The sequence below is a fragment of the Poromitra crassiceps genome, assembly GCF_964638095.1.
Source record: "Poromitra crassiceps genome assembly, chromosome: 21".
Classification (NCBI taxonomy): domain Eukaryota; kingdom Metazoa; phylum Chordata; class Actinopteri; order Beryciformes; family Melamphaidae; genus Poromitra; species Poromitra crassiceps.
The window spans coordinates 11,494,253-11,509,954 of record NC_139638.1 but is presented as its reverse complement, the minus strand read 5'-3'; the positions used below and the strand labels follow the sequence as shown (position 1 = coordinate 11,509,954).

The following is a 15,702-nucleotide window of genomic DNA, read 5'->3' as shown; positions in this document are numbered from 1 at the left end:
GGACAGGCTCACAACATAATGTTGTGTTTCTGACTTGGATTGTGGTTGTTTTGATTCATCAAAACTTTGAAAATCCTTACTATGTACAGCCACCCTAGTGATGTCATCAAGGAGCGCAATAGTTGGCAAAAAGGTGAAATGTTCATCCTTCTAGCAAATCTAGGTACATTTCAGACTTGAAAGCAGTGTCCTGTCTTCTCTGAGGTGACATGCAAATTAACTAGATTCATATGATCAAATGTTTCCTGTCCTTCTTCTTCTTCTTTCGGCTGTTCCCGTCAGGGGTCGCCACAGCGGATCATCTGTTTCCATCGGTTTCTGTCCTCTGCATCGTCCTCCGTCACGCCCGCTGCCTGCATGTCCTCTTTCACTGCGTCCATGAACCTCCTCTTGGGCCTTCCCCTCCTCCTCTTTCCTGGCAGCTCCATCTCCAGCATCCTCCTCCCGATGTACCCCACCTCCCTCCTCCGCACATGTCCATACCATCTCAGACTTGCCTCTCTCACTTTCTGTCCAAACTGCACGACATGGGCGGTTCCTCGGATGTAATCGTTCTTTATCTTGTCCAGCCTCGTCACTCCCAGAGAGAAGCGTAACATCTTCATCTCTGCCACCTCCAGCTCTGCCACCTGTCTGTTGGTCAGTGCCACCGTCTCTAGACCGTACAGCATGGCTGGTCTCACTACCCTGCTGTAGACCTTTCCCTTCACTCTCGCTGGTACCCTTCTGTCACAGATCACCCCAGTCATCCTTCTCCACCCGCACCACCTGCACTCTCTTCTTTACCTCCTTGCCACAGTCCCCACTACGCTGCACGGTTGACCCCAAGTATCTAAACTCCTCCACTTTTGGTACCTCTACTCGCTGCATCTTCACCCCCCCTCCATCTTCCCTCCCGTTCACACACACACTCTGTCTTACTTCTACTTACTTTCATCCATCTTCTCTCCAGCGCATGTCTCCACTTCTCTAGATTTTCTTCCACCTGCTCCCTGCTCTCACTACTGATTGCTATGTCGCCTGCAAACATCATAGTCCACGGGGACTCCTGCCTGACCTCGTCTGTGAGCCTGTCCATCACCATTGCGAACAAGAATGGGCTGAGGGCCGACCCTTGGTGCAATCCCACCCCAACCTTGAACCCCTCAGTCACTCCCACTGCACACCTCACTACCGTCGCACTGCCCTCATACATGTCCTGCACTACTCTCACATACTTTTCAGCCACTCCTGACTTCCTCATACAATACCACACCTCCTCTCTTGGTACCCTGTCATATGCCTTCTCTAGGTCTACAAAGACGCAATGTAACTCCTTCTGGCCTTCTCTATACTTTCCCATCAGCATTCTCAGGGCGAACAATGCGTCTGTTGTGCTTCTTCCTGGCATGAACCCATACTGCTCCTCACTAATCTTCACCTCTCCTCTTAGTCTAGCCTCCACTACTCTTTCCCAAAGCTTCATAGTGTGACTCATCAGCTTTATGCCCCTGTAGTTGCTGCAACTCTGTGCGTCTCCCTTGTTCTTGAAAATAGGCACTAGTACACTTTGCCTCCACTCCTCTGGCATTTCCTCACTAACCAAGATGTTGTTAAACAGTCTTGTTAGAAAGTCCACTGCCAACTCTCCTAAGCATCTCCAGGCCTCCGCTGCTATGTCATCTGGGCCGACCGCCTTCCCTCTCTTCATCCTCTTCATAGCTGCCCTCACTTCCTCCTTGCTTATCTGTTGTACTTCCTGGTTCACTGCCTCCACATTGTCCATCCTCCTCTCTCTCTCATTTTCTTCATTCATCAGCTCTTCGAAATACTCCTTCCACTTTCTCATCACACTGTCCTCGCTGGTCAGCACATTGCCCTCCTTATCCTTTATCACTCTAACCTGCTGTATATCCTTCCCTGCCTGGTCCCTCTGTCTAGCCAATCGATATAATTCCTTTTCTCCTTCCTTGGTATCCAACCTCTCATACAACTCGCTGAATGCTCTTTCCTTTGCCTTTGCCACCTCTCTCTTCGCCTCCCGCCGTGTCTCCTTGTATTTCTGTCTCCTCATCTCCGAATTTATCCCACTTCTTCTTCGCCAACCTCTTCCTCTGTACACTTTCCTGCACTTCCTCATTCCACCACCAGGTCTCCTTCTCTTCCTTCCTTTTTCCTGAAGACATACCAAGTACCTTTCTTGCTGTCTCCCTCACCCCTTCTGCGGTGGCTGCCCAGCCAACCGGCAGCTCTTCTCTACCCCCCAGCGCCTGTCTTACCTCCTCCCTGAACTCCACACAGCATTCCTCTCTCTTTAACTTCCACCATTTAATCCTTCGCTCTATCTTCCCTCCCTTGGCTTTCTTCCCATTACATTACATTACATTACGTCATTTGGCAGACGCTTTTATCCAAAGCGACTTACAATAACACATTTTTTGTCAGCAATAGAGCAATCAACTATGGAACACAGTCTATGACAACTACAACTTCTGAACTTCCCCTTGGCCTTCACTGTCATCCTACAGACCACCATCCAGTGCTGCCTAGCTACACTCTCTCCTGCGATTACCTTGCAGTCCCTGACCTCCTTCAGATTACACCTTCTACATAGGACATAGTCTACCTGTGTGCACCTTCCCCCACTCTTGTATGTTATCCTGTGCTCCTCCCTCTTCATGAAGTGTGTTCACTACTGCCATCCCCATCCTCTTTGCAAAATCTACCACCATCTGCCCTGCGTTCCTCTCTTTTGCGCCATACTTTCCTATCACCTCCCCATCTCCCTTGTTACCCTCCCCTACATGCCCATTGAAGTCTGCTCCAATCACCACTCTCTCTCCTGCCGGCACGCTCTCTACCACTTCATCTAACATGCTCCAGAATTTTTCTTTCTCTTCCATCTCACACCCCACCTGGGGGGCATACGCACTGATAATATTTAGCATTAGCCCTTCCCTCACCAGCTTCACAGCTATCACTCTGTCTGATATTCTCCTCACTTCTACCACGCTGCTAGCATACTCCTCCTTTAGGATTACTCCTACCCCATTTCTTCTCCCATCCACCCCATAGTAGAGCAGTTTGTACCCTCTCCCCATGCTCCTGGCCTTACTCCCCATCCACCTGGGGTGCCATGGCACGAGTCCGATACCTCACGAGTCCGACACCTCACGAGTCCGAAAAAAGAGGCTAACCTCCCCCAGACCCTAACCCAAAACCTAACCTCTCCCACCCCCACGCCTAAACCTAACCTCCCCCAGACCCTAACCCAAAACCTAACCTCTCCCACCCCCACGCCTAAACCTAACCTCCCCCAGACCCTAACCCAAAACCATGAGGTGTCGGACTCGTGAGGTATCGGACTCGTGAGGTATCGGACTAGGGGGCAGTCCCCCCACCTGGTCTCCTGCACACACAGAATATCTACCTTTCTTCTCTCCATCATATCCACTATTTCTCCCCCTTTACCGGACATGGTGCCAACATTCAGGGTTCCTACCCTCACCTCCACACTCCTCCCCACTCTCTTCTCCCTCCTCCTCCGGACATGCTCCCCCCCTCTTCTTCTCTTTCTACCACCAGTAGCCCAATTTCCCCCGACACCCTGCTGGTCAGCAATGCCGGTGGCGGTCGTTGGTAACCCGGGCCTCGACCGATCCGGTATGGAAACATGATTACTGATCCGCATAATCTCTTTGGCATCTAGCTAGCTAGGTTTTACGCCGGATGCCCTTCCTGACGCAACCCTCCCCATTTTTCCGGGCTTGGGACCGGCACTAGAAAGTGGCTGGGTTAAAATGTTTCCTGTCCTCTTTAAGAGTAATTACCAGTATTACCAGAGGGGGAATTTATCCCAGTGTTGCTGCGGGGGAGGTCAACTGCCTCCTGTAGTTAGTCATGCTGCTGTCCACAAAACTGCCTAAGTCATCACTGTCTGCATTTAGTTCAGTTCATATTTAGTTCTGTATACATGATCAGTAGGCTATTATTAAAAATGAATAACATCTTTGTGTGACAGGGAGAGGCAGCCTCCACTTCTCTGCACTGCGTGCCATATATGGTAACAGGAAAGCCCTTATATGGCAGCCTCCACTTCTCTGCACTGCGTGCCATATATGGTAACAGGAAAGCCCTTATATGGCAGCCTCCACTTCTCTGCACTGCGTGCCATATATGGTAACAGGAAAGCCCTTATATGGCAACACCAATCATGTAACACCAATCATCCAATTTGATGGGCACCAGGTGCTATAAATAGGAGTTCTCACAGAACCCCCATTCTCCTGGCTGCACTTGGTCGTTACCCTTGGTATGTAGACTGCTACAACTGACAGTTCATGTTTAATGTGTTTTATTGGTGTTTTAATGCTTGTTCTTTCTGCAGCCTCCTGCTGATTGTGCCCATGCTCCTATAGCACACGGAGCCCTACCGCTAGCCGGGCGCTTCTGGCTCATACGAGCGCATTAGCGCCCGGCGAACGTCACACATTTTCCCATTTTACACTGTGACATTTTCACGTCTAGGTCTAAATGCCGGCTCCTACCTGAGTCTTCACGTGAAGTGAAGATGCAATCCGATGTAAAACATCCTCTTCTTTTAATGACACCTAGTTGTTGCATCCCAATTGTTGCATAAAATCCACTTTTCTGTCTCTAAAAAACCGAAAAGCATTTATCTGGAGCACCGCTTCTTCTTCTTCTCTGATCTGAAGCAACCCGGAACAACGACTTCCGGGTTGCTCGAGGTGCTCCAGATAAATGCTTTTCGGTTTTTGAGAGGGCGTGTCCTCAAGGCCTGCGCACACCAGCTGGCAGGCGTATTCACAGACATTTTTAACCAGTCTCTCTCCCTCGGGCAAGTTCCCCCCTGCTTCAAAACAGCAACAATCATCCCCATTCCCAAACAGCAGAAAGTGACCAGCCTCAACGACTGGCGCCCAAGAGCCCTCACGCCCATAGCCAGCAAATGCTTCGAAAAGCTGGTTATATCACAGATCCGCCCCACACTCCCCCCGGACCACGACCCGCTACAATTCGCATACCGCCCCAACAGGAGCACAGCGGATGCAGTAGCACACGTGCTCCACACCGCCCTCTCCCACCTGGAGGGGAAGGACACCTATGTGAGAATGCTGTTCGTGGATTACAGCTCAGCATTCAACACCATAGTACCCTCCAGGCTGGTAAGCAAACTCAAGGATCTGGGACTAAGCAAAGCGATGTGTGACTGGATCCTGGACTTTCTAACAGACCGCCGCCAGGTGGTGAAAGTGGGCAACCTCACCTCCTCCCCACTGACCATCAGCATAGGAGCGCCACAGGGGTGCGTCTCCAGCCCCTTCTGGTATGACCTCTACACCCACGACTGCGTGGCGACTCAAACTTCGAACACCATCGTGAAGTTTGCAGATGACACATCGGTCGTGGGGCGGATCTCCAGGAGCGACGAGACAGCCTACAGAAAGGAGGTGGAGGCCCTGGAACAATGGTGCCAGGACAACCACCCCTCTCTGAATGTCTCCAAGACAAAGGAGGTCATTGTAGACTACAGTGGTGGAAAGGGTGGACAGCTTCAAGTACCTGGGAGTCAATATCCACCAGGACCTGACATGGGCCAACCACACCGCCACTGTTGTCAAAAAGGCTCAACAGCGACTACACGGACTCAGGCGCCTGAAGAAATTCGGGCTAAGGCCAAAAATCCTCAGGGACTTCTACAGAGGCACCATTGAAAGCCTGCTGACTGGCTGCTTCACCACCTGGTACGGGAACTGTACCACCATGGACCGCAGGGCGCTAAGAAGGGTGAGGCGCGCGGCCCAGCACGTAACAGGATGTGAGCTGCCAGAACTGCAAGATCTGTACAACCAGCGGTGCCTCAGGAGGTCCCTGAAGATCATCAAAGACACAAACCACCCCCACAACAGTCTGTTCTCCCTGCTACCCTCAGGGAGGAGATACAGGGTCCCAAGAGCACGCACAAATCGCTTGAGGGACAGTTTCTTCTCACAGGCCACGAGACTCCTTAACATATACAAATAGTGTAGTAGCCGTATTGTACCGCACTGTAGATGCTACCATTATGTATGACTAATGTTCAATAGTATGTTTAATTAGGTATACGCTATTTGCACCTAACAGAATGTTATTATGTTTAATTATGTTTAAAGTATGTTCATGCCATTTGCACTATGGGCAGTGAATACGCCACTGTCTGTGGCGTGTCTTACTGCTTTATTGCTTGTTGCCTCTTGTTTTTTATTTATATATCTTTTATTTTTTGCACTATGTTGTAACGGAGCCTACAGCACAAGAATTTCACACGTGATACTTGTACTACGGAGTGACAATACAAATCTTGAACTTTCACTTTCACTTTGAATTCACTTCTGCATACTTTCAGCTATATCACAGAGGCATGACAGAGGGAAGGGGGTGGGCTTGAGTTTGGGATCAGAGACTGTGGGGCAACAGACTTTCAACAGAATTTCCTGCAGCGTGCAGCCAATATATAGCTGCTCAGCTGAACACTGTACGCGTCGCAGACAACCGTTTCTGATGCCCTGGGAGAAATGTGAGCAGCCTATTTTTCACTTGCCATTTGTGTGTTTTGTTGTTGCTTGTGTAGCGTCAGGCCGAACCTGGAACCTCTGGCACAGAACCATTTTTTTTTTTTTTTTTTTTAACCTTTATTTATACAGGGGGAGTCTCACTGAGAGCAATGCTCTCTTTTTCAGGAGTGCCCTGTTCACATTCACACACACATTCACACCTGGAAGCTGACCAGTACAACCACAGTCTGATCTGCTGGCCACTGATCAGCTCCACTGGAGCAGTTGGGGTTAAGGGCCTTGCTCAGGGGCACCTCAGTGGTGGTAATCAGGGAGGGGCAAGCGCTGCCTTTTCACTTTCCCCACCCAGATTTATCCTGCCGGTCCTGGGGATTGAACCGACGACCTTCCGGTCACAAGCTCGCTTCTGCATGCACTGCTCAACACCTTAACCACTCGAGCTAAAGGGCCAGCCCGATAGCCCGAGTGGTAGTGGAGCCGTGCATTTCTGAGCCTACACTTGTTGTGTTTAGCTTCATCGTCCCTTCAGCGTTTTCTCACTTCAAACTTCTCTCTTCTCTTTCTGTGTTTTTAGAGATGGAGGGGAAAATATCAGAAGCAGACTGGAAGCAAGCGCTGACCTCCATCATCGAGGAGTTATCAGCTGAACAGTACCAGAAGATGCTGTGGTGTGACTGTCTGGACAGAATCCCACAGAGTGTGAAGAGAAGCATCTCTAGAGAAGAGGTGGCCCAAAGAATCATCGAGCAGTTGGGAACAGAAGAATCCATCTCTGTAATGCAGCAAATCCTGGAGCGGATTCCCAGACGGGACGCAGCGGTCCAGGAGCTCCTGCGCCCATTTGTGGACAAACACCAAAAACACAAAGATGGTCAGTAGGTCACTATAATTGATTAGCCTACAGCCAGAGCCACCAATCAAATTAATTTAAGGTGAGACACCCCCGGTGAATAGGGTAACAATTTTAACTGATATCACCATGAAACTTCCCCAGTTGATTTTACTACATTAATAAGACAATTATTTTCAGAAAACCTTATGCAAAGCATCATCATCATCATCATCATCATCATCATCATCATACATACAATTGCCAAAGTGGCGTCTGTCTGTCTGTCTTCGATTTTGGTCCCACATTGTGAGATTTGTGATTATTTTGGTCTGTAATGATGTCACTGATGATGTCACAATGTTACACTGAATGAGATATTTACAAATTTACAGATTTAGACCAAAACTCAGCATAGCAGGTTTTTAGAGGTAGGGTAGGTCCAGTTCTTCATTTAGGCCTGGACTTTTAGTGGCCCTTAACTTAAAAATCCCAAAAGTTTCTGTTTGAAGCAGTTTTTTTAATTTATCTCCTCCCCTTTCAGACAGTTTACAACTGTATTACATCATTTCCTGTATGAATTGCATATTTATGCTCAGCAAATGTCTCTTTTAGTTTGATGAAATGATGATTACCCGATGGCAAAACACTATAAACAGCAGCACAGTTGTAATCCAGGTTCCCTTATGCCTTTTCCCCTGCCAGCAGCAGGTGGGGTAATTCACAGTAACATTAACTTAACAGTAAATTATACATTTTTATCACTTTTGGCTCATACAGATGGTGAAAATATATGCAGCACGTCACATGCTCTGTGCTTTTGTTTCTTTCATTTCAGTCATTGAGTTTATGGTTCACCATCAGTCTCTTTCTCTGGGAAGCGGCTCTCAGAAGATCCTCCTGAGGCGAGGTCCATCGGCTTCTTGTGGGATCATCTTGGAAGTAGACTCAACCTCTACTAGCTGCTTTATCCATATTGATAAATCCCAGGCAACTCAGATCCATACTCAGCTCTCTGTTAGCGGCCTTCCTCTTTCTCAGGAGTTACAGATCTCTCTCTCAAACTCAAGACCTGTCCAGCTGAGTTTTGGATTCAACTTTGGCCCCAACCACTGAAATCAGCATGCATCCTGTGGCTGAGGTTCATAATCAAGGTCAGACAGAGTGAAGCAGATACAGCTGTGCCTATGTGTATAGGATCGGTTATGGTGAAGTACCAAGTTATCTCAGGGACCTTTTTTTTTATTTATGTATCAGGGATACACATTCATACTCCACTAGAGGGAGCTATGCTGCTTGTGTGCCCATTAGGTTTGTCTTCTGTGACTGTTCTCTGGGACAGCTTGCCTAGAGATGTGAGCCCTGGCTGGAGCTGATGACATTGAACATCAATGGTGTGATTGACCATAGCCTAGATAGAATCTACTGCACAATATTAATGCCACTATTTCCCCAGGAAAGGAATGAGAGAATCTTGCACTGAATTAGCTTATCCCATGCTGTCATTGTTTTTATGTTCACTGTATTTTTATGTGAGGTGTGAAGTCTCCAAATTGCATCGTGACTTTTTTGACGTTGTTTTTGTTTATTTTTTGCTTTGTAATACTTTTTTCTTAATCTTTCCATTTCTCTGTACTCTTTTCTTTTCATCTTTTAAGCACTTTGAATTGCCTCTGTGTATGAAATATGTTATGCAAACTTGTCTTTCCTCCGTTTGCCCACCGATATTTCAAACGGAATAAAAGTTTCAAAGTGTTTTACAGTATTTCTGCCACAATGATCTTAAAAAGACAAAGGTCCAGTGGACCCAAACGTTGTGTCTGTTTAATAAAAAAATAAAAAAGTGATGCTGAGAAAGAGCAGTGTGCAGGATCTTTTTCCTTTAAGACTCAACTGATACTTTCCAATGCACCTGCACCAGATGGAATTGGATGTGTGAATATCTCCTTAAAAAAAAACTGAATAAAAGTGAAATGTTTATTCCTCAAAACATTGTTTGGATGAAAACAGTTAGTTCTGGTTCATCAGCTAATAATCCTGAGTAGACTGAAGTGTTCCCACGGCGACGGCTGCTGCTGTGTTGTATTGTGTTGTATACCGTTAATATCAGTGATAGTACCGTTTTCTGCCCAGTGCCCAGAGCTGTTCATCAGTCTAATTCCTTCTGTCTTCCTTTTTGGAATATATTTGAAAATATTTTTTTATTTAAAACCCTTGTACCCTCCTAGTCCATCTGATGGACTTTTCCTGCATTCGCGTATGGGCCGTTTCGACATTTTTTGAGTATATGGTCTTAAATTAAGGCTAGGTATTTTTTTTGGGGTATTTGACAAAAATCAATCATAGTTATCATCTTTATACGATCCTAAGACCTATTTTCAAAAATACTCCTCAATTTACTCTTGGTCCATCTGATGGACCCATTGACTTCCATTGAAACCACTCTATTGGTACTCCCAGCAAATTTTCACAAAATTAATTTATTTCATTTATTTCAGCGGGCATCCTGGACCAATACCTTGAACTTTGACCTTAATATCTAACCTTGGAGTTGGTAGAAATTTTGGGGGAGTTACATGGTCTCAAAGTCCATTGCTTAGTTGTCTCATTGATTTCAATGTTAATTTTGCACAAAAAGAAAAAAAAAAATTACTTCCAGCAAATTTTTCAAAAAATCATTATTTCCTTGATGTTACACATCTCACCTTGACTCAAGCGGTTAAAATTGTAGTTTCTAATGTGTTTGCCTATTTCCCCATATTCCCCCAGTTTTGGCATAGCAATCAATTCCATACAGTTTACATGAAATGTAAAAAAAACTGATTCCTATGCCAAAGATGGGAAAATATTATAAAACTGAATTTGACAGTCCACACTACTGATTTGAAGCCTTTAGACCAGGATAGATGCTGGACTAAAGCTCGTTTGTGTTTTTTGGGGAAAATGGCTGGTAGTCCAAAACATGCGCTTTTTGGATTTTTGGCTCAAAATATGAAAAAATACTATTTTTACAAAAAATCACAAAAAATACAAAAACCCACTGATGATGTCACAATGTCTGTGACATCATCAGTAATGTCATCAGTGACATATTATTGACAAAAAATCATCTCATGACATCACTGATGATGTCATAGGCTAGTGATGTCATAGCTATTGTGACATCATGCCTGCGAATCTTTGATACTAGGCATCTTGCAGTGGTGACTTTTGTAAAACACCCCAACCTGCCCATAATATCAGACCCAAAGCCAGTTTGTCTTTATGGAAATGGGAAAAAAAATCACTTTTTTTTTTTTATGTACTTTTTTTTTTTTACTGTACTTACTGTACACTGGCATTTGAGGGGTTAAAATTCGAATAGGTATGAAATGTTGGTATAAGGTATTAGGGAAGAAGTTACCAATGAATTATAAACAGTCAAAAATTAAAAAATTTAAATTAATATTTATAAATTAGTACAGAATTCCCGTTAAGGTCCATCAGATGGACCAAGAGTAAATTGAGGATTCCGCGCCTGCAGGGTACAAGGGTTGGAAAGTTTGGTGTTGCCTCCCATATTTCATCACGACAGGTCAGTGACATTTAACCCGTTAATAATGAATGAAACAAAGAATTAATGAATGTGTACTTTGGAAGTGCTGGAACAGACACAGATCTATAGCCTACATTTGATGAAGTGAATAACGATTCGTCCTCGTGGTGTAAACACTTATTTTCTATATTACTACATGCTACTACAGTACATTCTACTTTAATAAAACACATATTTTTTAATTTGTTGGGTAGTTTGACTTCAAAATGGTTGCTGTGAAATGGGTCTATACATGTGGCCTGCAGAAACCTAGCCTGACTCCGCCAGATGGGGGCGGCATTGTTCCACAAATTCACAATCCCACCTACAAATGTGAACGAATTTACATCCATCTGGCAGCGTCAGGTTAGCAGAAACCCTTCACATGGTGAAAATTTGACATGTTCATTTGTTGAGATTTCCATAAATTAGAAACTCTCCCCAATATAAAACATTTTGAATGACTGTGATAGCTCTCTCAGATCAAAAGTTATGAGTATTTTAATTTGTATTTGTTTATGTGTCTAAAAGTAAAACGTGAGTGAAACGGCTTTAAACATTCCACAACAACATTTTCTCCAGTGGCATTCCACCAAAACCATACAAATAAATACTTTCCCTTTTGTTTTGTGAAAATAATTATTCATCATGATTTAATACGGACATGAAAGTAACCAAATCACTCAAAATCTCAAAATGCAAAAGTCATTTTCAACATTCTTTGGCTCATTACCAACAATGTGTAGCAGCAACATGTGAAGGCTTCTCCCAGGGGTGGAGATCTTGACAACCTTCTATCTCGGAGGGAGAATTTCTACATTCATTACCTGAACACTGTCTCCTTATTGATAGGGACATTGATGTCACTCGGATCTTCATTCATTTGATAGACACACCAGCTTATGACGCCCTTTCAGGTCTGATGTTTCAGCTGTATTGTGTTTCTATCTTGTATATTTTGTAAATACTTTTTTCAGCTCTGTATTTAGAGTTGGTCAGATTGTGTGTAGTCCACAAACCCCTAATATCTATATACTATTATGCTCTTTTCTTCTTTTTTCTTCATGTTTCAGGATTTATCTCTATGCATTAGGCTGTGATTACTATTAATATAAATCTATTTATTCACATAGATTCATGATATATGGTATACAGCCTACCTGTGACATCAATGTTTTGATTAATCTACTGTCTAAATGTAGCCTATTACTGCATGACTGATCCTATGATGTCATTGTAATCACACTCAGGTGTGCTTTCACAGTACAGGTGTTGTCCATTCAATCAGCCCACCTGTCTTTATAATGGTTGCCCCTTCTCCCCTTCTTCTTGACCATTTGCTCCATTGGCAGCACCTCACTGACACTTTCTGTGGTGTGCGTTCTCTTCCCCTCCACTAAGGCTTCTCCCAGACCACCACACATATTATATATATACCCTGTCCAGACCACCACACATATTATATATATACCCTGTCCAGACCACCACACATATTATATATATATACCCTGTCACTGACTGACTTACTGACTGATGAAGTTACACATTGCTCAGCTCAGGCTGTGGCACGTGGTGGCACACACACGGTCCAGCCATATACTACTAGGTTTTGACCTACATTATAGTCTTGTTTTTGGGTTTCCCCTCTTCTTGCTCTTCCATGTTTGGGGCCATATTCTCTAACTATCTTTGAGTCTCCATGAGTCCAACTTGAGGGCAATGTTACCTGAGTGTCTTTACACACAGAACAGTGGTTTCAGTGTAACCATCTGCTTTACTAGTGTATCTGACTATTTAAAAACCATGCTTATTGTGACGATCATAATTAATCACCATGTTAGGGGGAATATCACTATTGTACTCCTGGCTACACCTTTAATAACAAATCTTTATTTTTTTATTTGACTAGCTGGCTCAAGTGCTAACCTATATCCCCACTAGGTGTCAGTAAAGTCAAATATTGCCTATGTCTGAGGTATAAAGTAAAAAGAAAACATGTCGAATAACATCCCCCTTTATTTGAGCAATGAGCATTAATCTAATGCATATAAATGTGAAGAAAAACAGTTAAAAACCCGCTGTGTTGTTACAATGCAGAGAGAAATGCAGACTATGACTACAACACTTTGTGCACTAAGAGCTAAGTCTGCTCCATGATGTGTGTTGCTCCCTGAAAAAGTACTACAATGCTTATATGAATGATCTCGTTTTACACCAAAAGTCCTCCATGTTCAGAGTGACATGCAGAGAGCTACGTCCTCCATGTTCAGAGTGACATGCAGAGAGCTACGTCCTCCATGTTCAGAGTGACATGCAGAGAGCTACGTTGTGCAGTCAGTGTCAAGAACATTGAGTTGTCCATAATGTGCAAAAACTGTATTTTTGGTTCATGCATCCTGCAGCGTTCCTCCTGCCTCCTACTCAATCTCGTTGGAGGTCCCCCAGGCGCCTTGGATCTGTGTTTCTGTAGAGGAGAGAGAAAGACATGAGAAAGAATCTACAGGCGTTTCTGTAGAGGAGAGAGAAAGACATGAGAAAGAATCTACAGGCAGCAAAACACTTCTCTGGCTCATTTCTTTGTAGGAGGTTTAATCCTACTGCATCTACTTGTTTACCTGGACAAGGGCCGCTCTCGAAGATGATGTCATCGATGGCTATGTCACTCCTTACTGATGAACCTCTGGTGGCTTCAAACACAATCTGGAACAGTGAGAGAAGATATATATTTATTTAGAACACGGCTCTCTTGAATACTCGATTCTGATTGGTCAATCAACAAGATTCACCGGTCATTATTTCTCGACAACCGACTGCTGCTCTGCTGCTGGTTATACTGATTAATCCAGCTGTGTCAACACTCACGACAATGATTAGGCACACCTGGATTAATCAGTTGATAAGAGCCTTTTGTCAGCAGACAGAGACGCAGAACTAATTAGGCCAACCAGTTGCAGCTGTGGTGTCTTGTGTGCCAATTACGAATGAAACCGCTTTGTCGTTGAAAACGCTATTAAAAAATCTATTTGAATAATTATTTTTGTCAGATTATTGATCATTCACCTGTCGGTCATTATTTCCCCAGTAATCACCGGCTCACTATACATTATCCCTTACATATATATATATATATATATATATATATATATATATATATATATATATATATATATGGACATTGAATTGCAAATTTAGTTGTGAGGGAAATCAATCTGGGGGGTCATGAAATTATGTGTGGGATAGGAAAAATGTCTAATCCTAGTGAAATACTAGACAGTTTTCAGCCTAGCCTCTGATAATTAAATCAAACAACCTTCAAATGTTACTTCATTTGGTTGAACTATTCCACCACTTTACATGTGCAGCCTGTGATGGAGGTCATGAGAAGGAATCACTTTTAAGGGTCACGAGCCAAAAACGGTTAGAACATTATTGCAGTGGTTCTCAAATGGTGGTCTGGGGACCCCCAGGCGTCCATGGCACTTTACCAGGGGGTCCGCGAAAAGTTTTCAGGAAAAATAAAAAATAAATCTATAGGCTATATATATATTTTTTTTTGCAAAAGCTTCATAGTTCAACGAAAATATTGTATGCTTTAAATCTAAAATGGTTCATGGATTACATTCTAATCTAACAAACCTATCAATTTAAAAGTCGAGCACGTTACCGTGGAAACAATTAAGCTTAGCCCAAAATGACAAATCAGAATGAGGGGGTCCCCGGTATATTTTCTATCTTGTAAGGGCTCCTTGGCTGAAAAACATTTGAGAACCTCTGCATTATAGAACTTAAATTGACAGAACAGTCATATGTCAGTCAATGGCTGCCATAGAACGTTTCATAATATTGCTGTGGAAGTCTAGTGCATGAGACAGATGGCTGATGTTACCATGGCAACAGCATCATTTCCGGCATCCAGTGCCAGTTGTGATGAACAGATTAACTTTCTGAGTCTCATGTTCTGTCTGCACATGGAACAAGGTTCATTTAGATGTTCTGTCTGCACATGGAACAAGGTTCATTTAGATGTTCTGTCTGCACATGGAACAAGGTTCATTTAGATGTTCTGTCTGCACATGGAACAAGGTTCATTTAGATGTTCTGTCTGCACATGGAACAAGGTTAATTTAGATCATGTTCTGTCTGCACATGGAACAAGGTTCATTTAGATGTTCTGTCTGCACATGGAACAAGGTTCATTTAGATCATGTTCTGTCTGCACATGGAACAAGGTTCATTTAGATGTTCTGTCTGCACATGGAACAAGGTTCATTTAGATGAGTCTCATGTTCTGTCTGCACATGGAACAAGGTTCATTTAGATGTTCTGTCTGCACATGGAACAAGGTTAATTTAGATCATGTTCTGTCTGCACATGGAACAAGGTTCATTTAGATGTTCTGTCTGCACATGGAACAAGGTTCATTTAGATCATGTTCTGTCTGCACATGGAACAAGGTTCATTTAGATGTTCTGTCTGCACATGGAACAAGGCTCATTTAGATGAGTCTCATGTTCTGTCTGCACATGGAACAAGGTTCATTTAGATGTTCTGTCTGCACATGGAACAAGGTTAATTTAGATCATGTTCTGTCTGCACATGGAACAAGGTTCATTTAGATGTTCTGTCTGCACATGGAACAAGGTTCATTTAGATCATGTTCTGTCTGCACATGGAACAAGGTTCATTTAGATGTTCTGTCTGCACATGGAACAAGGTTCATTTAGATGTTCTGTCTGCACATGGAA

The 15,702-nt window shown here is 43.9% G+C and overlaps 1 protein-coding gene across 1 annotated transcript in view; it reads right to left on the bottom strand.

Moving 5' to 3' along the window:
• Positions 1–12,964: 12,964 nt before the first annotated feature.
• LOC310795469 (MAM domain-containing protein 2-like) overlaps positions 12,965–15,702 on the bottom strand; it is a 30,307-nt gene continuing 27,569 nt past the window's right edge. The window contains exons 14-15 of the mRNA XM_083657520.1: positions 13,573–13,657; positions 12,965–13,421 (exon numbers count right to left, since the gene is read on the bottom strand). Of these exons, the coding sequence (XP_083513646.1) occupies positions 13,375–13,421; positions 13,573–13,657 (132 nt within the window). The 3' untranslated portion in view covers positions 12,965–13,374. The remainder of the gene's footprint in view (positions 13,422–13,572; positions 13,658–15,702) is intronic.